The following is a 27,890-nucleotide window of genomic DNA, read 5'->3' as shown; positions in this document are numbered from 1 at the left end:
CCAACAAAACAAATCCACACAAAAAGAAAACCCCCAAATTACTACAAAACAGAATTGAACAGTTCAAGGATATTATACATACATAAAATAAAGACTTCATTACTGCAGAAGCAATAAGCCATAGCTTGTACTCCTGTAACTACAGACACTATTTTTTAAACTTGGGAAGTAAGAGGAGAAACAAAAACAAAATCCAACCAACCAAAAAAAAAAAAAAACCTCACCATCAACAAAAAAGAAAATTAACATCCTGAAATTGAGGAAAAAAAATAGTATTTCATCTCAATCTGTGATCCTACCAGGGAGTTCCTTATTTTCATACAGGCAACAGAAAATGCCAGAGAAGCAAAGAGAAGTTTTCAATGGTTTTTCTAATAGAAGTAGTCAATTTCTGCCTTTTTCTATAGCTAAAAACATACTATAAAACCAAATGTATATGCAAGAAAAACATTAGGTTGAGAACAAATAATTATTAAACTAGGGTTCCAAACTTTATTTTAAAAAGTTATTACTGCAAACACTAAAATGACACACAAGTAAAATACCTTATAAAAGGAGAAAATACTGATAGCAAAAAAAATTAAACTAGACAAATTGTTTTGGAATGGAAATGAAATTCACATAGACTTAAATAACCAGATTTTATCCACAGCACAGAAATGCTGTCAGTATGTGGCAAAATGGCTTCAACTTTGTAATTAACGTATCTTCAAAGTTTATGCAACCCAGAAATTAAAGGTGACATTATCCCTTTAGCAGAAGTACGCTGGCTTTCAATCTGGGTTAGTAACTGGAATACATACAGTAGGCTGTGTTTCAGAAATCACCCTTTTGTCCTGTAACAGGGTTTCTACTAAGAAAGGAAGTGCAGGGATAAAATCATTGTTTCACATGTTTTTACCTGACAAAACTACAAAATTTCATGTTATTACTTGACAAAAAGTAGTGGTATTTTAACTGGGAAACCTGCAGGGAAATGTCAGAAGTCAGGAAGAACATACCCTCGCTGTGATAGGTATGTTAGCAAAGCACATAGCTAAAAAACCCAGTGTTTTACAGTATCTGTAGAAGGTAGTGTAAAATTTTATCTTCCATTCTGTAATCTTTTCTAGGATGAAACTGATGACTTCATGAATACTGAGGTTTCAGACTCACAGACGAATGATGCAGAACACTTCTTCTCACAGAATGCAACCTCAATTCCTAAAGAGAGGGAAAAATGCAGTGTTGTTTCTTCCATTCCAAAGTGTCCCATTTACTGCATTAATAGTGTTTCAATGAATAGTTACAGTCCACTTTATTGCAGCAGCTGGACAGACTTGGTTCAAAAAGGAAAAACAGATTTTCATTATGCACCTAGGTGAAGCCCCCAGTGGCAGGAAATACCTTCCTTTATTTACAAGCATGGAGTCTTAGAATGTGTTCAGAATTCTTTTACTAACAAAATAACCCAGTTTTGTTCATTGATCATACAGTCTTACTAAAGTATGTCAAGTTATTAAAGCAATTGTATCCTCTTTATAATTGGATGGGGAAAATTTGTTTTTACAAAGTGTACAGTGAAAAACTATTTAAGCAACTCTATTTTTTTCTTCAGCATTCTCTGTAATGTAGAGTAGAGCAATGTTTTACTATGGGTACTTATAATAATGTTTACATTAAGTTTTTGGTAGCTACCTGAGCTAAAGAACTGAAAGCTGTTTTATTTGTAAACTGAGAAATAGGCAATGGACTGTGCTTACATAATTTGTCAGTAGATGCCACTAGCTGCTGACAAAAGGATGGCAAGCTACAGAAAACACAGCTACCACTTTAGGTATTGGCACAAACAGATTTTAGGATACTTGTACAATTCTGTTTCTTCTTCCAAAGATCAAATTCTCTTATAGTTCCCCTATCTCAGCTGCTCTATATCCCAAATGCACAATGTCCATCTCATTTTCTCTTTACTTAACTATTGTCATACGACTCAAACTGTCCTTTTTTTTCTCCTAAACTTACTTCTTATCCCAGGCCTTTTCAGCACTAACTATTTTTGTTTTGTTAAACTTAACTTTTTCCCTCCCTTCTAGATCTGAGAATTTCCTCATACAATCAGCTCCAGTTCATACACCTCTATCAGGATATCCAACCCACTATAATCTCAAGATGTCAGTCTCTTTCCATCATCTACTAACTCCTCATCACGTTGTGCATTGCTTTTCAAAACTTGAAGGTTCCATGCTCTTTAGTTTTCATGATGTTAACTTGACAGGATTTCAACCCCAACATATTTTCCTTTTTCTTTAGTTTAACTCCTATTAGCATAGGTCAGACACAAACACATTGTCTACTAAGAAAGTTATGCTCAGTTTTACACTGGTAGGCTTCTAACACTTGTTTAAAAAGCCACACCGCGGGATAAATCATACAGGTTAAGATAAAGCAGACAAGAAGTCGCATCTTAACATACAACATATGCTACAAATCAGTGAGCTGTTTAAAGGCAATCAAGCAAGAAATTGACTCTAATTTTAAGATGTGCAAAACATGCATTTTCCCCTAGCTTCCTTTCATCAAAGTCCTAATTTTTTTTAAAAGTGTAAGCAACTAAATGAGGCAGCATTTTCACAGTAAAAACATGCTTGAGCGCCTGCCAGAGTATAGCCCTATAAACACCAGCTACTGTAAATTGCACAAAATAGGGAGAAAAAAGGAAGAAGCTGTCAATAAAGGAATTAAAACAGTTTTCAGAAACAAAAATTATACATTGGAAGTACTGAAAATTTCATCCTTGTTGAAGGAAAACAATCCAAACCCATATAAATTTCAGGCAGTTAAACTAAAAAGAAAATGGTGATGGAATTTACATATACATTATCATTCAAGGAATGAATGACACTGATTATATAGAGTTCATTTTATGAAGAGAATTATTAGCGAGTGTCAAACTGCAGGAAGCAGCTAACTAATGCTGCAGGCTGTGCTAGATCTGAGCATGTTTTATTATTCACCAATTCCTAAATAGCAAACATTGCAATGAAACAACTGACCCCAAATTCCACAACTGGCAGCTGCTAGCTGGTATGTTGATGATGGATCTCAGCCACACAGGAAGGACTGGACACAAAAAAAAAATTAATCAGTATAGATAGACTGGAGTGGCACAAATGCTTTAATAGTGAATGCTCCATAGGATCATCAAGAAAAGCAAGAACAGAGTTCAGAGAAAACAAAAGAAAAAAACCTACTGAACTGAAGTAAGAGCAAACTAACAGAAAAGAAGTTTGTAAGGAGAACACAGAATGAAACAGCATGAGAAAGCATGCACCACCTGCACCTTCCCATGTTAATATCAAATGAGCAAGTATGGTTTCAATGGAGTTTAAAATAGCCATTTTAGAGGCAACAGGCCTAGCTGCAGCTGGTGACAAGTCTCTTGGCAATCATACAACTATAAGTTTAGCTTCAAATTTCTTCGACTAACATATCTTTAAACAAAAGGCTTAGCCTCTTTCAATTTCACTTACCTATACAGGAAACATGCTGTAATATTTTTTATTGTTTCAGACGGAATATCAGGCATTAATATGCAGTACTAGTATAAAATAACGAAACTTTTCCCCAAATGATTACACCAGAACTCTTATGAAAGACAATTTACATAAATCTAATTGCATGTCTATCTACACAAACATTTATAAGCACACATTTGTGTGTTATACACACAAAACGCAAGTCTTCCCTTATTACTCTTAACTTCAGAGAAAACCAGTGTGCTACATTCAGTTAAATTTACAAAACACTCACAACCCCAAGACCATCATGCACTATTATGATCTGAATGCAAATATCCATGAACTATACCACAAATGATACTTTACTATCTGGTACTGTTGATACCAGCCAAAAATACTGTTTGACACAGACTATGGGAAAAGCAGTAACTGTGACAGACTAGAACCATGCCTATCCCTCAAAGGAGGCACTGCAGCTCAAAAAGGTAGATAAGAAAAAAAAAAGCTAAAAGCATGAAACAAAACAAACCCTACTCACCCACTCCCCTCCATGTGCCAGAACATCTTACACTTTGCTCACTCTGTAGACTGCAACTGTGTGCTCAGTTCCTCATGCCTCAGGGGTCTCCCTCATATACACACAAAATATACAACCATTTACCAGGCCAATGCCTCAGAACTCAAAGATAACTGCTCAGCAAACCCAAAACTTAACTCACAGATATTTCTCTTGGGCCTGAAAGCAAAGATCACAAATTTCAATCCTCCAAGTTTCCACTGTTACTATAGACCACGTAACTTTTACTACCAGACACTATTTCACATATACCCTCCGGAAGCATCCAAACATTCATCTCCATATTAGACTATGATATAGGATCTGAAACATCCAGTAGAGAAGAGAAATCCTCTCCCTTCCTAAAAACAAAGTTATGTTAACCCTATCCATTTGTATAGATGTGAATATATGAAGTCACTTCCACATGCTCACCAACAGAACATTCTATTAACTGCCAAAAAAATTCAGCCTAAAGTAAATAATATTCAATATCATTAGTAAACACATGATCACGGGGAGGGCATTAGTATTTTTGATTCAAACCTGATCTTAAATACCAAATTAGGATCCCAAATTATTTACAGTTCCAAGTTGGAGAATGTTGTCCTCTAATTTTCATTTAGCACTATTAAAAACTTTGTACTAAAAATAGCATTTTATTGATGTAACTCAATGGTTACTACTGGGTCTACTGATGGTAGAACAGAGAGAATGATCTGGTGTGAGCTGCATTTGAAAGCTGTAAGAAGTCTACAACTGCCAAAATATCTGGATATTGGCTGTAGCATCCTAATCTCACCACCTGACTTACAGCTCCTAGCACAAAGCACAGGAATTGCACTGGGAATGCAGAATGCAGGAGAAGCAATTAGCAGATTACCTTCAAGGTACAGTCATTACTTCAGGCACCTGCTTCTCTTACACAGCCACTACTTGGCAGTTTTCAAGCAGAGATATATTTGTTGAGGTATTTTAAGAAGACTACAGCCACCAGGCAGCCGTCTTCTGCAGCTGGGGAGCACGTGGTAATGACACAGCCACTTGCCTAACACATAGCACTGTGCTGACAACATTTGACTTTTTCAATCATTGTTGAGAGCTCAGCCACACTGACAGACAATATAAGCTGATCATATTCATTATCTGGGAAACATATTCAAACTCCAAGTGGGTATGTGAAAATGTAACATGAAAATTTAAAAGGGAGAGTTATATTTCAGAACTACCAATTAGTAGTAAATGAAGCTAACTAAATAAAACTTAAAGCCCAAAGGCTATTTAGCATCAAGCTGTAACAAATAAAATTATCAGAATTCAGGAAGCCTTTGGAAGGGTTTAACTATCTGTGAATCTACTCGAGACCTGAACAAAGCAGGGTTTCAATTCTAGGCAACAAGACTTCTGAGAAAACAGGAAATATAGGGCACTTTAGTCCAAGACAACGCTTAGGTTACAGCCCCCTCTGCTGGCAATATCTGGTACTTATCGTTACACAATAGTCTAGAAAAAATGCTAAGAAAAGTAAAATTAATCAAAAATATGTGGAAAAGAGAGCTTATAACATGGCTTTTATCCACTCATGTTTTTCACTTGCAGCTGAGTAAGCACCTTTCACAGAAGAGGAAGTGCTATAATATCAAGTATAAATACTGACAACTTTAGATCTCTCTCATCAGGGCCAATCAGTTTTGACATTTTTTCATGCATGGTGTGAACAGCCTTATTATTTTAGATAAGTGGACCTTAAACTGGGAACCAAAAGAATCCAACGACTTCCATCAGGTGACACAGAATAATATTTAAATGGCCTTTCTAAATCAGAACTGCACAGAAAAACACCCAGAGGTGACTGACTGGAATGGTTTTGCATTCTCCGTATTTCAAAATCTCAACTCTTCACAACATGAGGCACTTTTTTAAGGCTGAAGTAATGAATATGATATCAAGACCCAGAGAAAAACTAGGATTTGTAACCACCATTTCAAAGATCAGAATGAGGTTCACCATTTTCTCTCAACATGTTTCTTATTTGCAGTTTACTTTGTAGCTGTCTTAAAATAACTACTCACGTTTTGACTTCTGAGTTTCCCCAAAAAGTTCCAAAATAAGTAACATGTTTGTCCCTCCGTAACAAAACTTCAAGTGAAGAAAAAGCTTCTCTGCAAGGCTTCCCATTTCCTTATTTATCAATTCATTAATAAAAGACCTTTTCATCCATTCCCCTCTTGTCTTACTGTCACTGCTTCGAGAAAGATGACAGCAATACTGCCATGCTTGCTTTAACTATCTCAGTTTGATACTCACAGCTGCAGGCATGGCTATGTGACTCTGGACATAGGGCTGGTGATGAAGTGTTTGAACTCCATGATCAGAATACAGCTGGTACAAAAAAAATACAAAAAATTAGCACAAAAGCTTGTTTCACAACGTTAGTTTTTAAGCTTTTCATTTAAATTTAGATTCCTTAAAGCTTCAAACTGTGGGCTATGTTTATCTGAACTACTGACTTTTTAAAAACCACAATTTCAATATTTAAATCTATGTTTTCCCCACTGATCAGTAAAGTCTAGTAAACTTAGTTTATCTTCACCAGTGCCACAAATCACTTTCCTCAAAGTAGCAGCTAGAGAAGTAGCAGCTTCTCAATTACAAATTCATTTCACTCAGCTCTAATTGGGAACAGTGTTTAAATGTGTAGATTAACACATTGAAATGTAATTCTCAGCACTATCACACCAGTAAAATATTTACATACAAGTAATACAGACTGTTCTTGGAATTTTACATCATTTTTCCAAAATCTGACACACTGCTTCCTTTAACATGAACAAATTGCCTACCTGTAAACCAAGAGCCCTTTAAATATTCCTTAAATAATTTCATCTATTTTCTTAGTGCTCACAGGTTTCAGATCTCTGTACAAGTTTATATCTGATTCATGAAATACTAAAGGTAAAACAGTACTGTTAATAAGATTATGACTATAAAATAAATATCAAGATTCATGCATTTTCAAAAAGGAAGAAAAAGCCCCATAACCCAAGCCTTGTATTATTCAGTATCTTTGTAGGGAAATTAAATTACTTCAGTATTTCAGAATTTTCCACTTGAGATGTCTGAAATACCAGTTTTGGAACTTCTCTTGTAGGCATAAAATACCCATTTACTTTTGTAACAATACTTGATTACTGGTATTAATAATTACATGTCCTAATTTAACATCTATTTTGGCCTCCCTGTTCATGAGGAATGAATACTTGAGAAGTACCAATTAATACCAAACTGAAATTGTGTTGTGATTAAGTTTTTCTGCAGCCATTTACTGTCATTTTAATATCCAATTATGAAGAGATTGAATGATTAAATATTCATTGTTTAGTTTTTTTGCTTCTATATCAGTAGCATTTCTAATGCTGTGGAGATTTTTAAAGTACAATAAAGCACTCAATTAATTCAGATCATCAGAATATTTAGAAACAGGCTTCTACTCACAGAATTACTTCAGGAAACTACTGTGGTTCAGGGATACTACACCAAACATGCCAAAGAATGAACTCCCATTTTACTTAAACATTACTTGCAAACAAAACCAATTGACAAGTCCTTATATGGCTGTCTGTAATCCATTTGTGACTCTCTAAAATATTTCAGAATCAAAGCATTCTCCTAGACAGGAAGAGAAATTCTAACTTGAGGACACCTGAAATTATTTAACAGCAACATAAGTACTGGAACCTAACTGCTCTAACAGCCAGTACTTAAAATAAAAGATTTTATTTTTCACTTGTAAATAAGCACTTCAATTCTCAGTACAATTTTTCACATTTTTAAAAATACCTCAGGAACTGCAGCTTCCATTAGGAGAGGTGGAGATATACATCCACCTTCCTGGTTAATTCCTATTGGCTGATAAAAGACTTCAGATGGTTGCAGATACAGGAGTGGAGGTGAAGAGGCAGGAGACTGAAATAAAACATTATTCTAATAAATTTTATGATTTAAGCAGGATGAAAAGAAAAGCTTATTTTACAGTCATCTTTGCTACATATAAACAAAATAAAGTTTTAAAAGAAAGTGTCAAAAAATCTTTGGTAACCTAAAGAAATTAAGTGAGAGGGAAGTGGATAGAAAGGTCAGGTAGGAGAAAAAAAAAAGTCCTTTAATTTTATGTAGTTTTCAGATTTATTTACATTTTGGAAAGCTTTGTGAAATACTAAAACTTTTAAAATTCACAGTTAATCTCAAGATCACAGAAACATACTACAGTTAAATTTTCCATTCCAACACTGACAAAACAAGTTTTTCTTGTTTTAAAATAATTTCAGTATCTCCATAATTCAGCACCCTGATTTCAAAGCAGCAGATTGATCTATTAGAGTGGAACAGACTGAATAAGGCTGGCTGCTACTGAAGTAATAAGGCTGCATTGTAACAGTTCAAGCATAAGGAACTTGGTCCTCCTTTCAGGTTCAAACTCTTCAAGTTCCTCAAATGTCAGTATTTCCATAATAAGCTGCTCTTTCATGGAACAGATAAACCCTCTCCTCACAAAGACTAAGTTAACAATTTCTTCTTCTGGTTTCAAGGGTCTGGGTCTAATTTCACCCTGTGTGTGTCCACATGCTTCTGCTAACAATACTCCTATGAAACATCACAGTTAATACCAGTTAACGGGCAAGTTAATACCTATTTCTTTAATCAGGCAAAATTTAGCAGTTTTTACCTGCTTCTAAGAAATTTATTAGGTAATTTAATACAAATATTTTGCTAAATGGAAGGCAGGGGAAGATGTTTTCTTTAAGTCAGATTTATATTTGTTTCAACAGATGCTATTTTATGCCTTTTGTTGTAGCAGTAAACATTGTAAATATATTGCTAAAATACAGCAATTAATACTCATTTCAACCAAGTTGTGAATAGTGGGAAATATCACTCTTACATAAGGCACAGCATACCTTTAAACTAGGTGAAAAATAATGGTAAAATGCTGCAGTAATGAACTGTATTTACCTGTGGAACAGACCACTGCCACTGACTTGAAAGACACTGTGTTGGTGCCTAAAATCAAACAAGAAGATGTCACTAACATGGTGAAGAACAAATGAATAGCCTTAGAACACTATTATTCTCAAACATGTAATTAATTCTCAACTAAAAAGAGGAAATACGATTTTCATTAAGCCCCAGATTATTCAGGAACATGGTTTTGTTTATTTCCACTCAGCCTCCAACTTGGCCATTTCACAAACTTCAAAAATACTTAAGTCAGATTCTCAACAGAGGTGCTCAGAGCACAAGAATCAACGGACCCAAGCTGGAACACTAAAAAATGTTGTAGCATTAAGGGAAAAAAGTCTTTTACCATGAGAAGGGTCAAGTATAGGAAGACGCTATCCAGAAATGTTGTGTGGAATGTATCATTGGAGCTACTTAAAACCCAACTGGACAAGCACCTAAGGAACCTGATCCAACCAGCCCTACTCTGAGCAGGAGTTTGGCTTAGATGATAAAAGGATGCTACCAAGCCAGATGTCTTGCAACACGAAAGAAAATGTAATTTATTATACTTTCATGCAGCTACATAAGCAAAACAGACTCTTCGCTAGAATACAGTTTTCAATGAAGTTAAAATGTTTCACACTGCTACTATGAACAGTCCTTTTATCTCCTAAGAATAAACGGCAAATAGTACTGCATGGCTGGAGGACTAGTGATGGCCTGAAAATCATTTTAAAACAGATACCTGATAATGATACGTAGGAGACTGATAAACAGGTGGAGCAACCATCACAGGTGAACTGGAAACAGAGCGAGACTTCAAAAGAAAAGTTACAAATCTTAATGCAGCAATTTCATAAACTGTCACTCCTATTACACACAGCTCTGGAGCACTGTAATGCTGAACCACCTCCTCTCCCTTCTGTGAATGACTTACCGCATTTTAACCTACATTTAAGCTTCTTCAAACCCAGTGTTTCTAAGGGCCTATGTTAGATCAAACAAAAATCTCTGGCATATTCACTTAGAGCTTTTCAGAAAGCACTAGGCCATCACTATCTAGAGATAGTAAAGCTTACTCCTGGGCCAAGGCCCAGATTGATTATGAACTATCCCATTCTATAGGTCATACCAAAGCAGAAGTTCCCTGAAGAAGCAAAATAAACTGAAGTGATATTTAAAAAAAACAATTCACAAAATAAACAGTCTAATATAAGGAAGCCATTTAAACATCTAGTATGAGGCATAGCTGAAGAAACTGGAAGCAGGAGGGACTTGAAAACACTGCAGTTATCCTGCTCCACAGAAAAGCATATATACACCAAAATAAATTACTTACTGGCCATGGCTGCTGAATAGGAGAGACTTCAGATGTATGAAAATAAGCCATTCCGTTATGGTAAACATATGGATATCCACTCGAAGTGGTTAAGTACATTGTACCAGCTTCTGGTGACACAGCAGTAGTTGCATACATTGTACCAGCTTGGGGTGTTACAGCAGAACCTGGAATAAATATTTTAAAACTTATTTACAAATAAGGTTTTTTAGATGTGTACATCATGAAAAAAAAGAAGATAATTTCTGATCTTTAGAGAAAGAAAACATTCAAAGAAAAGAACATGGAGCAGTGTGGCAATTCCCCCTCAAACACGATCATGAAAGCAGACGGCCACAGGATGCCTCCAGAGCTAGATGGGAAGGGCTGTAGAAGATGACATCCATATAAATTACTGAACAGAACACACAATATGGGGAGACTTCTCTAGAGGAAAAAAAAGGGAAAATTAATTCTGTAACTCAAACTGAATTCACAAAATAGTGATATTGTTTACATTGTGTTCTTCCTGATTTTTTCTGTGCTAAGTTAGGTTTAGTTTTTCATCTTGCCTTGAAAGGTAAGAGCCACCATTAAGTTCCATTTTATGAATAGACAGAACACTGCAGAGATCACCAGAATACTCAGTGGAAGACCAAGAAGAGTCCCACAGGAATTCAAGAGCTTTTATTGATAGTAAGAATTTGACTAATTCCTAGAAAAGCCTTAAGACACTTGGATACAATACAGCTGAAATACTATCCATAGACAGGCTAAGATGTTTGTTAGGAGAATGTTAAGCACACCTCAGAAAAACTAAAGGCTGTTGTAGCTCCAGTAAGCAATCTAGAATAGCACTTACTGGTATCTCAAACGAGGTGATCAACACAACCCCACAGCCAACAATCCTGTCCACTTTACTAACTACCAAGTACATTGCACAAACTTTCCGCCAGTGTTGAATAAGTCTCTGGGAAAGAAAAATGAAATCTTCTCCATCAAACACAGAAAACTCACTGGGATGACAAAATACATTTTGATGCTGGGGAAAAGCAAACCAGGTGGCCCTTCCAGTATGTTCAAAGCTATTACCACAAGTGGTCCTGTGATGACAGAAGAGCTAAAAATCATTTTGCTTAATATGAAAGACAAGCACTATACATGTAGGCTATAGAGGACAACAGTATATTGTCTAGCTCTTTAATTCTGTTAAATATAATGGAATCACAGTTCTACAGTGATACTGCAAGTCTAGGTGTTCTGGCTTCATGAACCCCTGGTGAGCTGCATTAGGACAAAGCATCCTGGTGACTGAGGTTAGGCACACTGAACATGAGAGCAGACACACTGAAACCAGGCCCTAGGATGTGTCTGGATGCCAACAGCATCTTATATCACAGATCTATCCTAGGCATGACAGACAACAGGTAGTGGAACAGGTCCACAGATCTCAAAAGAATGCAGCAGCTTTCTTCAAAAAGCTTTAAGATTTTTGGTTTAACCCTCTGTTGCCTCATGTCTCAACTAAAACACAGAGGTATGCCCCTTTCCTATCAATATACACATTCATCACAAGAGTCAGAGGAAAGAAGCCCCACAAGTCAGGCAAACACAATTGAGAAAGAAGAAGTCAAAGATGGAAAGTGAAACAAAGCACAGAAAGAAAGTGGCATGCAATCTCTTGATGATGAATGAGCAAAGATCACACTAAATAATTTCTAGAGCAAAGAAACTACACAGTTGGAGCAAGTATTTCATTTTCCCCAGACAAATAATGCACTTATACAAGGGAAAAGGGCATAGCTAGGCATAAGTGGGGGAAGGAGGAGGCAAACCTCCTGTCTTCAGGAAGTGTGTCTCAGCAACAGCTTTAGCGTACACATTAGCTACTTCTAACAGACAGCATGACAGAAACTAAAGAAAGCTTCAGAATGAAACCAACATTCTTCTGTATTCTGGCCTCAGAATGAAGACGAGCAAAAGGATGGGTTTTTTCTAACTATCTCAAAAGGTACCATACAACAAATACTGAAGCAAAGTCCCAAAGTACACTTCACTGCCTGCTGCACTTAAAAAGGAAATCTATTTCACATCTGACACATAGCCCTTACTGAGGGCTAACTCAGATTGCATCTTAAAAGCTGGTATTTATAGCCTATACTTTCACTTTTAAGATCTTAGAACAAACAGCTCAAGAAGAGAGTGGGGACTGCAACCACCCATTCCTTATGGTTTCTCTCGAAGAAAGAAAGATGCAACAATCCTGATGGATTTTGGTAACAAATAAATCAATGAATAACAATGCAACTAACCAACAGCTCCTGCTTTATCCTGTAGAACCTGTGAGGACACTCTAAATGTTCAGATTTAAGGTTCTGCCAGGCAACTTGAGTTTTCATTCAGTTTGTTCCTAGATAGGTAACTCTCTCCAATACAGTAAAAGAAACAACATATTGAGAGGTTAAAGAACCAAGAGACCATAAACCTATTTATTCCAACATTTCCACTGGCATGCATTTACTTCCACTGCAAACCATTCAGAGCATATTCCGCATGCAGCATTAGTGCGGTGCAAGACCAGGCACATCTTGGTTAAAAACTTACATCGACAATACACAAACGCAAGTAAAAATACATACGAGCATTAGGACTCCGCACTTGTTTTCTTATTGCTGGGCCAATATTCAATTTCTTATCCTTATAGCTGAGTTTTTTAGCCTAGAATTAAAGAAAGAAGACATTATTATTTTCTACACAAATCTAGGCATCTGAGAAGGGAAAAATCACAAGTAGACAAGGTTCTTTGTAGGTTAGATACACTGCACATGAGAGCAGTTATGCTGAAACCAGACCCCAGGATATGTGTCTGGAACCTGGCGAAACGCCTCAAGGTCTGTTTTTAATACTAACACATATTTAGAAGACTGCAACATAAAAGGAAATTCTGGAGACATTACTCATAATAGAAGAGTAGGACAAAAAAAAAAATCAGGATTATCAGAGTTTCATATAAAAAGAAATTCAAGAGTTTAAAACAAAAACCCATTAATTTCATACATAAATTGAAGCCTAGAAACTCATCTTAAGATGGAGAAAGACCCAGATGCTACACAAAATTAAGATTAATACAAAATAGTAGAAATATGCTGAGATGAAAATGGTGATAGAGCTGTAGGACATCTAAATTAAAGGACTTATGGCAGGCAAAGTAAGACATCAGTAAGACTTCACATGAAGCAGCCTTCCACTTCCAAAAGGAACAAAAATCCTAAGCCATATTCAAAATGGTACTCAGTAGCACTGGTGTTTAGTTTACAGAAATAAAGCAATTAAAAAAAAAAAAAGCCAGGGCAAGAAAGCCAGCTGACTCAAGAAGTTCCTGCTTATATACCTTTTTAGCGCCACCAACTTCAAGCAAAGGTTTGGAATTTCCAACATTTTAACCAGCCTTCTAATTGTGAGAAGGCAATTTGCATGTCTCAGGTGCCATCTTCTCAGTTTTTTTTCCCTGCACCTTGATACCCTCACATGAATGACTAAATCCTGACTGACAGCTGTCTCCAATACCTTCCAATCAAAATACAAGAGCACACATTTCACAAAACAAAATGAACTGAAGACCCAACCATATCTCAAGGGAAGCTCTACAAGGAGCATCGAGACAGTAACATAGCTAAGAGAAACAAAAATTACATGACTCAAGCTTCATCATTGAAGACTTCAAGGGAACCTAACTGTTATTAAAAAGAATTACATCAGGTCTGACAAACATATCAGAATAAAAGACAGCAGTTATCTTCCTAATTTCCATACAAAAATCTTGACAGCAGTGAAATCTGAAAAATTTTCTAGCTCTACATATACTATAGACCACATATAGACTAAGAAAATAAAGACCAATGTCGAAGTCAAGAACAGTACCACGAACTAGAACTTCCATCCTTAGTTCCAGAATATCTCAGTATAAATCTTATCTTAGATCTCTTTAAACCATTTTATTAACTATCAGACCAAGCTCATCTTCAAATGTAACTTGGTAAACAGAGGACCAGACTACTCAGGCCTAGTATGAAATGAATTATTCCATTTCAGAGACAGACACCACGGAGACTTATCACTTACATCTTGTAAAATCTTCTGTGCCTCTTCTTGGGTTTCAAATGTAACAAAGCCATACCTAAATAAAAATGACAGCAGCTAAGCCTCTAAAGTTTGTATTTACAAACAGCTTATTGTTACTTCATGTACAGTAAAGTGACATCACAAGGTAAACTAATGAGCAAAAAAAAGTAAAGAACTATTCTTAGCATATTCCTTATTACATTCAAGTATGTGGCAGTATATCACCATGAATGACCAGCTGTTCTTGTTACTCAGCCTATGTCTTAAATTCTTTCATTGCTATTAATCAAAGATTTTGATCTAAACCTTTCACTTGTTGTGGTGATCAAAGATGAGACACTTGGGATTTTTTTTTAAAGTTAATATTATACTGTAATTCATTGTACAGCTCCCACCTACTTCAGCAACAACTGTGAATGCTCCAAACTTCCACAAGCACAATCCACTATTTTAAACTGAGTTCTGAAAAAGCAGTGATGCAGAGATAGCCATTATCTATGAATTTTCCTGTAAATCAAACAGGCTTTCTACACAATTCCTGCTTTTCCAAAACCCCTCAATTCTTTCCCAGAGTAATCTTGGTGGCACCACCAGTACAAAGGAAGCATCTGAATGTATACAATACATACATAAGAAAACCCAAAAACCCTCCCTCACCCCTCCCCCCATTAAATCTGACTTCCTAAATTTCGTACCTTTTTGAAAACTTTGAGTATTTCTCTACATGATTTGTTAGGGTCATATCTCATTTCTCAGGGTCAGATTACAGAAGGTATGAGCCTCTGCCATTCCTACTAGCAGATCAGATTTTGCAATACAAGGTATCATTCTTTGTGATCATTTGCATGCTAATTTAAATACAGAGGCTCAGTAAATCTCTGACCAGCTGTACTTTCAAATTTGTGGGCTTTCCTTGTATTGGCTTCTCTAAACAAACCTGGAAATATTTGTCTTCAAAGACAACAAAGTATCTTCCTGCTTGGGACCATACCTACACAGACTTTTCATTCTGTGGACTGTCTGGACAATAAACTAATAGACAATCACAAATTCATAAGTTTTTTAAATCACTTGTCAAAGAGAAGCAATGAAGCCTGTGCTTAGATTTCAACACAAATCCTAACAGCATGGAAAATAATTAATTTTCAACATATTTGCTGTGAGGCACATGTTGGCAATCACAACTGCATAATTATTATGGGTTATATGGACACACGCTGCAATTCTCAAGTACTTGGAATTTAGTAAAAGAGCAAGAGGTTGGTGACAGATCTGGGACCAAAGTTCCTGATGTCATGCAAGTGCACACTGTGCTAAGAACTGCAGCTCAGCACGTAACTTGCTGATACATGCTAAGCTCTGACAGCATTAAAACAGTCCTTAATGCTCAGGAGAGAACATTAGAGATGCAAACTCTCATGCACATTTACTTTCGGCTTCAGCCCTCTTTCCCCCCTTCTCTGGCAGTGCACTTCCTCATCTTATTTACATCGCCATCCTTTGGGTTACAGCAATAATTTTACTATGCAATCTTAATCTTTCTCCATATTTGCTCTTCAGCATTTCTCCTACTGGTGACTTCCTGTCTCAGTCCCCCTTTTATGTAATCATGATTTAGTGTCAGATTTGCCCCCTATGCTGCTGTTCCAAAAACCTTCACACAAAAATCTGTTACTGCCATGCATTCCAGCACAATCAGGTGTATCTCAGCTCTTCCTCCACTTTAGGCTCCTTTCCATACCAGCTTTCAGTAATAAATATGTTTAATAACTAAATAACCTTGCTAGTATAATCTACTTAAGTAATAAGTCATTAAGAAAACTTGAAAAACTGGAAACTATTTATTTTGTCCTAGTTGCACACAGCTTCATCTTATAACAAGATGACTAACAGAGTTTTAGTTATGCAAATTTGAGACATTTATATAGAGATATTAAAGAGCAAAACCAGATTTTTGCATACATGGAATAACTGAAATATCAATGATAAAATATTACAAACTATAAAAATCAATCAAATTTACTATAGTCAGCTTTCTGGTATTTTTGATTTCCACAACACACTTATTCTACTATACCAACCCCTTTGACACTCCAGCTCTGTCATTTATTATCTTCACTTCTGTCACACTGCCATACTGAGCAAAAAACTTCTTCAGGTCATTTTCATTAGTCTAGTACAGTAAATGAAGAAGGGTGGGGGGAAGAGGAAAAAGTTGGTTTACATAGTTAGTCAATTAATTCAATTAATTAGTTCAATGTTTACCATAAGACTATTAATGGACATACTTTGGATGAAGCTTGCTACAAATTAATTATAACCCTGTATATGAAGACAGAAGAACAAGCAAGTATGAGCCTCAGGGCCCATTTAACTACTGCATTAATTATTCAGCAATAATTCTAGAAAGCCATTAGAACTCCTCATTAGTAGATTTATGTAACAACTGCCCTTTTACAGTCAAGATCACCGAAGCAGGTGTACTAGATCTGAATTCTAGTTTGTTAATTACATGCTAGAGCAGTTTACAGTATGAAAAATCACTGCCATACTTTCAACTGCAACACAGCAGAGGATGTAGGTTTTCATAAAAGATATACACAGGCCACATAAATGAAAAAAAATCCCCCTAAACCACAGTGATTCAGTGGTCAAATCCATTGAATACAACATGATCCCTCTTTCTGAAGTAGTTTTAACATGAGAGTCTGCAAATACATGCAGGCATACTATAGGAACTCCCACTCATAAGTAAGAAAATGTTATTTCAATGGAGAGTGCTCTAAGTGACCTTGGAAGGAACTGCCCCCTTCCAAGTATGCAGGGAATAAGTAAGTTTCTAATGCAAAGGCTCACCTAAGCCATGTGAATACCCCTCTGCCTTCTATGAATCTTTTTTTACAACATAAGCATGTATCACATATGGTGTCCTAAACACCACATTTGAGATTTAAGCTTTGTTCTACATAGCCCTCAAATAATGCTACACCTAACACTGGAAGAAGCATGGTTATGTGCATGCATCATTCATCTATACTTCTTAATGTATACCATGAGTACTGTTTTGTTTCTAAGTGAATGACTTTGATTGTTTGTATACAATTCAGTGAATCCTGTCCAGTACATCAAAGGTTTATTGCCTCATCCAAGTCTGAAATTGATCAGTGCTCAAAGTATCATCCAAGGACATGAGGGCTTGCTACACAATACTATGAATTCGGAAAGACAAAGGTTTATGTGCAGAGCAGTGCATTGATGGGGAATAAGAAGGAAATACTGTTCTAAGATGCACAATGAAACCTGCAAGTATCTGTACAAACATGGTATTTAGAAACTTATGACAAACACGTTTAGGACTTGCCTTTTCCCGCTTATAAGACAAAGGCACTTGTCAGATTCTTTAAGGAAGGTAAAGGCTTAGCATTAGCATATGTCAATGACACATGGCCTGCACCACTAAAGAAAGAGCTCTCCAGACCAAGATGAAAATGTTCCCAACTAACTTCCCTTGCTGAAATGTTTCTCTGAACTTGAGAGACCAGATGTTTCCTCTTACTAACAGGAATTACTGCCACAGTGATGGACAAAATGGCAAAATCATGAAAGAGTTTTTGTTAAAAAGCGAATAAGTTTTTGTTGACTAAGTAACTCCCTTTTTCACAAAAATAAAGTCAATAGCTTTTCCATCACCCCAGCTGACTTGAATAAGATCTTTGGTGTAAAAAAAACAAAAACAAAAACAAAAAAAAAAAACAACAACAACAAAACAAACCAAAACAAGAACCCCAATACTTTTTGCCATGAGATTCCTGGTAGAAAGCAATTCAAGACTGACATATAAATGAGAATTAGATCAGAAATTTAAGACTGTATTTGATATAAAGAGTTATACCAAATGGAAGAGCAACTAAAATGGCTATAGAGGTTTCAGCCCTTTTATTTCCTCTCCCCTCTGCAAAAAAATTCCATCTTCTTTATGATTACAAACATGTTTAAACTGCTGTTGAAAATACAGTTTCATAATAAATTTTGAACTATTAGCAACTGAACCAAGTTGAGACCCTTCAAAATGAACAATAAGTATGATAATTAATAAAAATATTGATGTTAGCCAGGAAAGTATTTTAACCTTTGAAACTGCAGTGAAGACAGAACAGAGAGAGAGGTCTTTTTATAGCTCCAGTAATTTGCTTACTATTGGTGCAAAAAACTACTGTTCCACTTTAATAAAGCCCAAATGTACTGAAGGTCTTGTACGTCTTAAAATATGAACACCCCTATTTGAATTATCTCAGCCAAATAAGATAGAAGATTCTGGAATTTCTTGCATTTGTTATGCAAAATAGTCTGAGTGAACTGTCAATTCTTGTTCCTCTTCAAATGAGTCAGCACTCAGAAGGTCTCAGCCTAGAAGGATTAAGGCAAAGAAGATACTCTTGGTGGAAACAAAGCAACAGCTAAGCAAACCAAGCACGTTTTGCAAAAGTCAGCGGCTTAATTAATTACCTAAAGCAGGAAGAAAGAAAAAACCTTAACCCTAAGCATGTCACAAATGTTAAAAGCAACTGAACAAGGTAAGAGTGGCTCAATGTTCACTGCTATTTGAGGATTTTAGGGAATACATAAAGGCACAAGCATTCTAAGAATTAAGAGCAATACTGCAAATTGCCCAGAGAAGCTTTCATACTTCTTTTAAAAACAAACTCTTGACTTTAAGAAAATTACTGTGGTGAGGAATACACCACTATAATTCTTTGTGTAAACCAGAAGTGTTAGAGGAACAAAAGCTACTGACTGTGCTCCACTGGCCATATGAAACATTGTGACAGTTCATTAAATTACACTAAGTGGTATACATAAACAAAACCTTGTACATATTTTCTGCCATCAGGTCTGTTGATGACAAAAGCTAGCTTCTTTGAAAAAATAAAAGTCTGAAAAAGTGGTGTGTCAAAAGCTTCTAGCAGCTAAGTGTACAGTCAACTTTGTTAGGCAATTATGCAAATCAAGGCTTAAGGCTTTATTCTCTACTGTAGATTTGGATATTGTAGTGAAGAGGACTTACCAACTAAACAAATACACATGACTCTGTCTCTCTTTTTTCCCCTGTTGATTTTTATATGGTTATAAATTATAATTTAGCAGCAAAAAGAGGGAAGAGTACCTTAAAATCAATTCCTCCAACAAAGACACGATTTGGAGTAACTGTTCCAAACCTTGGAGAACCGATCAAATTATTTAACCTCACCGGTGACACAGGGTTGGGACATGAAGGTAAAGATTCTGTTTGCATCTGATCAGTGGCCTGCTGATTGAAAGAAAATATTTTCAAAATCTTACAGGTTATTTGTCAGTAATGAAACAATTTGTCAGTAAATGAAACAATTCTCAACAGAGAATACATACAGAATTTCTTGAAAGGCACAGCAGATGCTGAACAACTGAACATTAACCATGTATTTTGATTCAGAATGTAGCTCAGTGTTTAAACATAAGCTCAGTCTTAAGCAATTCAGTAACTTAGTGAATACACTACGGTCTGAAGTCCAACGTCAAACACTCTTCTAAATTGGACACCAATCTTGGCTCAATTTACACAGCACCCTGCCATAAAAATTTCAGGTTATGAATTCTACTACATAGAATATAATATCTTTTAGAAGCCCTTATTTTAAGCCTATATAGAAGGGACATTTTTAACTCAATCTGTGCTCTCACACACATCTACATAACTCTCTTCTCTGCAAGAGCCTCTGGTTCATTTCCCAAGCACCCATAATTCCCCCACATAAAATCAACAAGCTCCACACACCCGATGAGAATAGGTCTTGAAGACTGGTACTTTAATTCAACACTCTCAGCCAACAAACACAGCACACAGTGGTCTGAACAGAATTTCCCTCTGCAGAAGAGCAACCAGATTGCCCTTGCCGCAGTAAAGGAATATAGTACAGTGGGATCTTCATGGAAATCATTACTTAGTGAAGCCTGCCTGTTGTTTTAACTTCCAGCATGCTTACACCTGTGAACCGTAAAACAATTTTATTGGCAGCTCTTCTCGAAACAAACTAACACTGCCTTAAAAAGTCAACCCTAACTGTGAGATAATAGCTGTAAAGCAGCCATATTGTACTGTCACTAACTTCTCCAATAGGATTACTTGATATTTCTTTATCTACCTAAGAATTACTCCTACTAATTTTAAGTAATGGGTTAACAGTATTATTCTGGATATCTTAAAGACAATAAATCCAGCTTGGTTCACACAATTTTAGTTTTAAACAAAACACAGGTCGTTTCCGAATTTACTAAAACACGCACACTCGGTGCAGAGGAAAACCCGAGGTCGTTAACCTGATTTGCTCAGGAGAACCTAGTATGCATCTCTCCGACTAACTAATAGAATACTAACCTAGAGTACTGACTAACCTGAACAAACCCCACCTCTAAGGGGCAAGGAGCAGAGTCACTACAGTCCCCAAGAGGACTGGCTTTTGCAGCAAACAGCCCCTGAGGGACAAAGCAGGTTACATTCTGCATCTCTCACACCACTAACTGTGCAAGCATCTGGCAACTGTGCTGAGCATGAGAACTTCTGGATTCAACTATAATAATGAGCAGCTGACACAACGGCCAAAATTTATTCCTTACCTCAAAGAGCCCAAATTGCATTTTCTCCATACACATTTTAAGAGTTGATTTATTAAAATAAACCACAAATACAAAAACCCCAACGGAAGAAATGAAGAATTAAACACACCACTTATGAACTCCCAATAGTAAATACAGTAAATCCCAGTAAGTTTTAAGTGTGACATGTTAAAATTTGTATTGTGATAACCACCTCTTTATCACCAGTGTGGCAATAAGAAAACAGTATTTGAAAAAAAAAAAGTGCCAACAGCACATCACTTGCCTAAATACTTGTTTCAACTGTTTTTTAAACTTCCTTTTTTATCACTTTCCCCAAATAATACGGATATGTATATTCATCAATATGTTTATGGATTATTTAGTACGTCTGGCAAGTGCTCGTTAGCAAATCACTATTTTCATTTTTACACTGAACACACCGACGGTCAGACAACCTAACTCCACGAAGGCCTGGTGATCAGGCGCACGTAGGTCCCTGAACACCTCTATTTTCCACAGTCCGTGTGCTGTAAGGTCCGAGGCAGAGCCCGCTGCCCCGGTACCGTGTCCCGCACACGCGGGGCCGTCAGCCGCTTCCCCACAGCCCGAGGCCGCCACACACAAAATGGCGGCCCCGCGCGGGCGGGCGCGAGCCGGGGCGCCCCAGCGGGACGGCCCCGCTGCCCGCCCGCCCTCCCACCCTCCGGGGCGGCCGCCCGGCCCCGCCGGGCTCCTCACCGCGCCCTCGGGATCCATCGGTCCTCGCAGCCGCCTCCTCGGCCCCAGCACGTTCCCGGCACGCGTCGCGCTCCCTCAGCTCCGCCTCGCGCCCGGCTGACGCGCACAGCAAGGACGGGCCTGCAACGGGCGGGAGGGGGGCACAACCTGGCGGCGCGTTTAGCAGAGGAGTCAGAGCGGCCCTTCCTCGCCACAAAGCCCCGCCTCAGCCCGCCTTCCCCGGAGAAATCACCCCTTTCGCAAATTACTCTCCTCGGGGGCCCCCAGTACTCTGACGGGATCCCTGCGACGAGGCGGCTGGGGACGCTTCTGCCGCCACCACTGCCCAGCGCCTCCCCACCTCGAGGCCCTGGGGCTGCCGGTCCACCCGCACCTCCCGGAGCGAGGAGCTCGCGGCCGCTGCGGTGCCCGGAGCCCCGGCCGCTTGTGCCGATGCCCCAGCGGGTCTCGGGCGGCCCGGCTGCTCTGCGCTCCCCTCCCCTCAGGTACCGTGGCACCGGCAGCCTCCGCGCAGCAACAGCGCCGGGATGGCAGCTCTGAGGAGAGCGTCGGTAGCACCCTTCGGAACCGCGCTTTAATGCCCTGAGGCAGCCCAGGAACCTCCGTCTACCAATTTCCCAGCACCTCAGAAGGCAGAAAGTAAATCCCACCTGGGTTTTTATCCTCCCAACTAGGGCGTGAAACAGGGAGGAAAATACGGTCATGCATTTCACCTGGCCTCTGTGGGAAAAATACAAAAATGCCCAGGGAGGCAGTCACCTGTGTCTGGCTTACCAGGCCATACTTGATGGGCATCAAAACATAGTTTAGGCTTTACAGCTGTCAACGTGAAGTAGAAGTCCTTACTTCAATTCAAAGAGTCTTCCCAAGGTTTCCAAAAGACTCTCGAGTACACAGGCTGGTTTGAGAACAGCTGTGGGTCTAGGATGACCTTGGGGATACAATTTGGGGTCTGCTAGAGAGGGCTAGAAAATAACACTCACCTTCGTGACCACTCCCCAAAATACTCCAACTCAAAATACTCTTTTTTGCACCCTTACTGAACTGGAGGAGAAGCATCAGTAGTAATGCTTTTGTCAAGTGTACTTCGGTGGTCATTTACTGAACAGCACTACAACTTGCTCTCCTGTTCCGTAATTTCATCCTGTCTGCAAATGCATTTCACCCTTTGAATATCTCTGCTGTTAAACAGGTCTGGAAAAAAAAGTGACTCAAATGCCAAACTCGTAATTGATGCAGGTACGAAGATACAGCCTGACAAAAATCCTTGATCTGATGACAACAAGAGCTGGTATGCAGACAAGTGTGTGCTGAGAGAACCACGCCAGTGGGAAAACTGTTTTTCAAAGTGATCAGACGTGCACAGGCTAAATCACTGCAGCTCAACTCTGAGACTCAATGTCAGGATCACTACTATCCTTAGTTACATTCATGGTTTACTTTCTCTTGGTGCTTTAAAAGAAAGACTTCAAGGAAGATTATCTTGACAATATCTACAATATCTTTTAGTTGAATTCAAATATCTGTATCTTGCTTAAGTTCACTTTATGCAAATGATACCCATCCCACCTAAACCAGACAGCCCTTTACATCATTTAACTCTCCTTGAGGCACGGCACAGACCCGCGGTCCTTACGAAACCCTACACTGCTCCTTAATTTTTTGGTGCTGCTTCAACATCTGTCAGCTTCTGCAACATTACTCTTATCACAGACTAAAAAGCCACAATCCAAGAAGAGTTTCTAATAATTCTGTGCCTGTAATATATAACAATATAATGCTTAACTCTTAGTATTGATTTTTTTTTTTTTAAGATGAGAAAACTGTATAAAAGTAAAGGCAATTTTAGCAGAGCTGATGGGGTTTTGTACAAGTACTTATTTTGTGAGATTACAGAACTCTGCTGAATTGCATTCATTGACTTTTATGAATATTTATCAGACAGCAACAAAGCTTACCCTGAGAACAGCACTACATTTTAATGATGTGAAAGGCAGAATAGCCCAAGCCTTTCATGTACTTCCTGTCTTCATTTGGGGAATTTAAAGTGGGAACAGCTGAAAGAATAAACAAACATTCAGAGACGTGAAAGTGTATTGTACATAGTTTTAATTGTTGTATCTTCTACATCATACCTCCTTCTTTAGTTAAAAAACCTAAATCTAGGACATTTACATTTAAAATAGGACTTTTGCAAATAAATGAGAAAGATTGAGCTGTTTTTTATTGTGATGATTTAAAACCTGAAAATTCAACACACCTATAAATGTAACAAGATTACAAGTAGAGCTGGTGAAAAATACTGCCATGCATACAGCATTTGAATATCACAACAAAGGCTGCTGGGCTGCCCTGGTACTGCATGGCTGCTTCATTAAGGGAATTGTATCTTGGCTGAGGGAGCCACTCCCGAAGGAAGTCAGAAGTGTAACTGTTTTTCCTGATTCCACATGTCAGCAATATATACAGCATGAAATAATCTCCCCTGTTCTCCCCCACAAATTAAAAGGCAGTACTGGACAGTAAAAAGGCAGTAAAAGACAAGAGTCTGACTATGCTGGCTACTGTAGGCTTTTGACTTTTGTCCCTTTTTTAGCATTAGAGAAAGCTATAGGTTAAGTGAGGAAAAATAAGCTGAAAAAAAGCAAGAGAGAAAAATAGGGAGAAAAAATGAATTGGGAGGAGAAAGGAGGAAAAGAATTCTCCAGGCAGAAAAAGACAAGTATGATTTTATGAGTAATACAACAGATTGCTATTTCACTGATTCACTGACCTTGAAAAGACATGCTACCGTTTTTGCTTCTATTATTTTTATCTGTGGATAACAATGCTAGTTTTCCTAACAGCATGGCAAGATCCTTTCATGGAAATATAAGCATTAATATATCCTTGTCAGAAGGTGTACCTGATGCAAGATTACCTACTTCCTGCTCTAAATTTCATAAAAATGTCTCTTAGGATGTTACTGAAAGATTGACTTCTGTGTCTGCTGCATACAGAACTGTATCAACAGAAAAAAAAAAAATCTGCAGCTTATAAAGATGTATATAGTGATTTCTCTTACGAGCTTGTGAATGGATTCTCTACCCCCCTAGCCCAAACTCAAAAACCCAAGACCTCTTAAGTATTTAAGGACTTGGAGGAGACCTCTCAAGGGAGTTAGCAGTGTTTAGAAGCACTGATGGTGGTCACCTAAGGAGTTCCACTAAATAAAAGTTATGGTCAGTGCCATGTGAAAAATGCAGAAGGAAATGACTCGTTTCTGGTAAGTTTTCCATTTATTCAAATGGGTGTATTTCTCTTATATGACATTTCCCTGTTGAAGGCCCTTTTCCCACAACATTCCCTTCCTTGGTTTGGGCACATCTCTCTTCTCTATGAGCTGTGACTTCTCACTCCATTCCAGTCTCCACCATTATCTCTAACCTTCGTCTCTACCTCCTACTTTGTTTCCAGTTGCCCTAACAACACTCCTGCTCACTTCCTCTTGTCTCTGCCCCCCTTATTTAAAAAAAAAATTATTAGATACATACAAAAAACAAGAACTCAAAGCATTGATTTTTAAAATGGATTGCTAATCTTTCCCAACTTAAACTGGAGTTTGAAGAGGTTTTTCCATATTAATGTTTCAGTTAGAATCCAGCTTAATGAGATCACTTATCTTGCCTGTGTGAGTGATTACAGGATTTTTATGCTTTGTTTCTCTTTTATTTTGCTCAATTTGCAATTCACTCTTCTTTTTCTGCATTTTGTAGAATACAGTCTCAGAGCACCTGTGAGCTCTGAAATGTTTTTTACCTGTTGCTTTCCATTCAGATGAAGGGGGTTTAAGTGTTTGGACAAATAGGTAATTTAAATTCAATTTGTTTTGTTTGTAGTGGCTCATAAGAAACAATCCAGTGTAAGTTTTGGCCCACACTATTGTAAATCCCTTGGGACTTACAAAACAAGAGATATTATTATTCCTTAGTTTTTTCCTATGCTCCCCCAAGTCACAAACCTTTGAAAAGTGCTGTGTTCAAGTATGGCTCACTGAGGCTCATTGTGTATAATATCTGCTGATAAAGCCATTTCTTGGCATCTTTGAACATCAGACTTGCAGAGTATATATAAGAAAAGCTCTGCTGCCTTTTGACAGCAGCATAGCCTGAAGAGTTAATACATCTGAATCTCTGAAATCTTGCTACCAAGTCTGACTGTATGTCTAAGATTAGATGAAATGAGGGTAACTGGTTAGAATTCAAGGATTCTTCCAAACCACAAAGTAAACAGGTGACTTTCTAAGTTTGCCCAACACATTTTATTATTGATTAGTCTGTAAATCTCTGCATTTGGGAGTAAAACACTCCTGGCCTTGTGTTTGCAGAATTCTTCAGTTTTGCTAATCCTGCTGTAGGGTACAGTGGGAGCTAGGATAGGATATAGATTTTAACAACCAGCTGATTTAACCCCACTCAGAAAGGACACAGATAAACAGTGGTTAACAATTCTTCCAATTTATGCATGTTATACTCCCACAGTGGCAAATTTCAGGAAAATAAGCTTACTTATATTAGTCATTAGGCTTTTTTTTCCACATCCTTCTAACCTGACATTAAGGAACATGAGATTTTGCAATAAAAGATTAAATATACGTCATCCCTGATGGAAAATATTTTTAATCTTCTTAAATCCTTCAATTCATACCAATTCTATTAATACCAGAGGAATTTAAGTTATTTTGAGTATTACATTGTGATCATAATCATATTGCTTTTTTTTTTCTCTCTTTGAGGTGACTTTTTCTAAAGAATTAAGAGAGATGGGCCAAGTTTACACATGTGAAAAAAAACCAAACATAAATGTTTTTAGCAGTTTTCAAATTCATGTAATTTTGTGTTTGGAAGTGGTATCAAGGACTAGACCAGCCTGCCTATAATAATAAAAAAGGGAAAACTTTACAGGGTATCGGTTCTCTGTTTGCATATACTACCACTTCAAGTCAGTGCAGAAGCTGTCAGAAATATTGCCAGGAAACACTGTCTTGACTTTTTTTCACAGGAAAGCAGCTTTCTTTGAAGTGAGGCAAATGTGGGTATAGCTCTTTCTACTCTTTCCTTGGGAGGCCAGTCAGGAACAGGCGATCTAAAGACAGCAATGTACCTTTAACACTTACTTGCTTTGGGTGCATCTGGTTTAGCATTTTTGTTTGGATCAAGGGCCAGTTTTGAAGCAAATCTCCTGATCATCCTAACTTAGCTACTTGGTTCACATCACAGAGTAGTTTCTGAGAGCAAACTGACCTCTCAGTTGAAACGATGAGCTATTGTTCTCTACTCCAATGTGCAGCTCTTCTATCCATGGGACTGGACCTGTATGCCCACCAGAAGTGGCAATGGAATGGATGTCAGGCTCTCGTCACCAACGCTCTCCCCATACAGACCCACTCCTACTGGATTACTTGATACTTTCCCTCACATCCTTGTCAGGCCCCCTCAGAAAGAATTTAAATGAATTCTTTTCTCCTGGTGGTTGGACTACTGCCTAGCACCTCAATGGTCCAGGGTGCTCACGATTAACTTGTTTATGTCCAAAACTAGTTAAGCAATGCAAAAATCTTGCAGAGAGCATGTTAGGAGGAAGGTTGTATGTCTGATTAACATGCAGAAGAATAGCCTAAATTCCATTCTTGGCATACTGACCAGATTTTCTCCAAACTCTTTAACTACAAAGTAGATATGAATATGACTCCTGCTGATGTTGGTAGCAATTTCCTTCTCAGGTGGCAAGATTAGAGACCATAAGAGTAGCTTTTGAACTAGAATATTACCAGAATACTTTCTATCCTCAGTAAGAAGAATTCCCGACTAATAAGTATCATTTAAAACTAATTCTGCTTCCCCAGCAGCTGTGCAGTTCATGATCAGTCAAATGATCCCAAAAAATTGCAGTTAAGTGTGTGGGAGCCATGGTGCCATGTACATTTCTAACACTGAATATATCCATTGAGCTAGCAAGGTACACAGTACACTTGAACCTATTCCTA

At 37.8% G+C, this 27,890-nt stretch overlaps 1 protein-coding gene across 2 annotated transcripts; it reads right to left on the bottom strand.

Annotated features, from left to right (window-relative positions):
* Window positions 1–223: 223 nt before the first annotated feature.
* BOLL (boule homolog, RNA binding protein) lies at window positions 224–22,109 on the bottom strand. 2 transcript variants are annotated; one of them, XM_042040311.1, is made up of 12 exons: window positions 21,866–22,109; window positions 19,659–19,802; window positions 16,576–16,667; window positions 14,495–14,549; window positions 13,012–13,090; window positions 10,394–10,560; window positions 9,800–9,871; window positions 9,067–9,114; window positions 7,894–8,019; window positions 6,361–6,435; window positions 3,033–3,099; window positions 224–1,203 (listed from the first exon to the last, which is right to left on the bottom strand). In XM_042040311.1, exons 1-11 carry the CDS (start codon window positions 21,881–21,883, stop codon window positions 3,082–3,084), a joined length of 894 nt encoding a protein of 297 aa, XP_041896245.1. In that variant the 5' UTR covers window positions 21,884–22,109; the 3' UTR covers window positions 224–1,203; window positions 3,033–3,081. The 2 variants fall into 2 exon arrangements, with proteins under 2 accessions (XP_041896245.1, XP_041896246.1); XM_042040312.1 differs by having other exon boundaries at window positions 19,659–19,799; window positions 21,866–22,108.
* Window positions 22,110–27,890: the final 5,781 nt, after the last annotated feature.

Source organism: Corvus kubaryi, unplaced genomic scaffold, assembly GCF_017639235.1.
Source record: "Corvus kubaryi isolate FWS band 111438036 unplaced genomic scaffold, C.kubaryi_AGA036_p1.0 37396, whole genome shotgun sequence".
In the NCBI taxonomy this organism is placed as follows: Eukaryota; Metazoa; Chordata; class Aves; order Passeriformes; family Corvidae; genus Corvus; species Corvus kubaryi.
The sequence above is the reverse complement of the archived record's forward strand: the minus strand, read 5'-3'. Positions and strand labels throughout refer to the sequence as shown.

Coding starts and splice junctions, on each gene's coding strand:
- BOLL (XM_042040311.1), bottom strand. Junction 16,668..19,658: donor TTGGAGGAATTGATTTTAAG/GTACTCTTCCCT, acceptor TTACTGTACTAG/ACTAATGAAAATGACCTGAA. Junction 9,872..10,393: donor CTATTCAGCAGCCATGGCCA/GTAAGTAATTTA, acceptor TTTCTTTTGAAG/TCTCGCTCTGTTTCCAGTTC.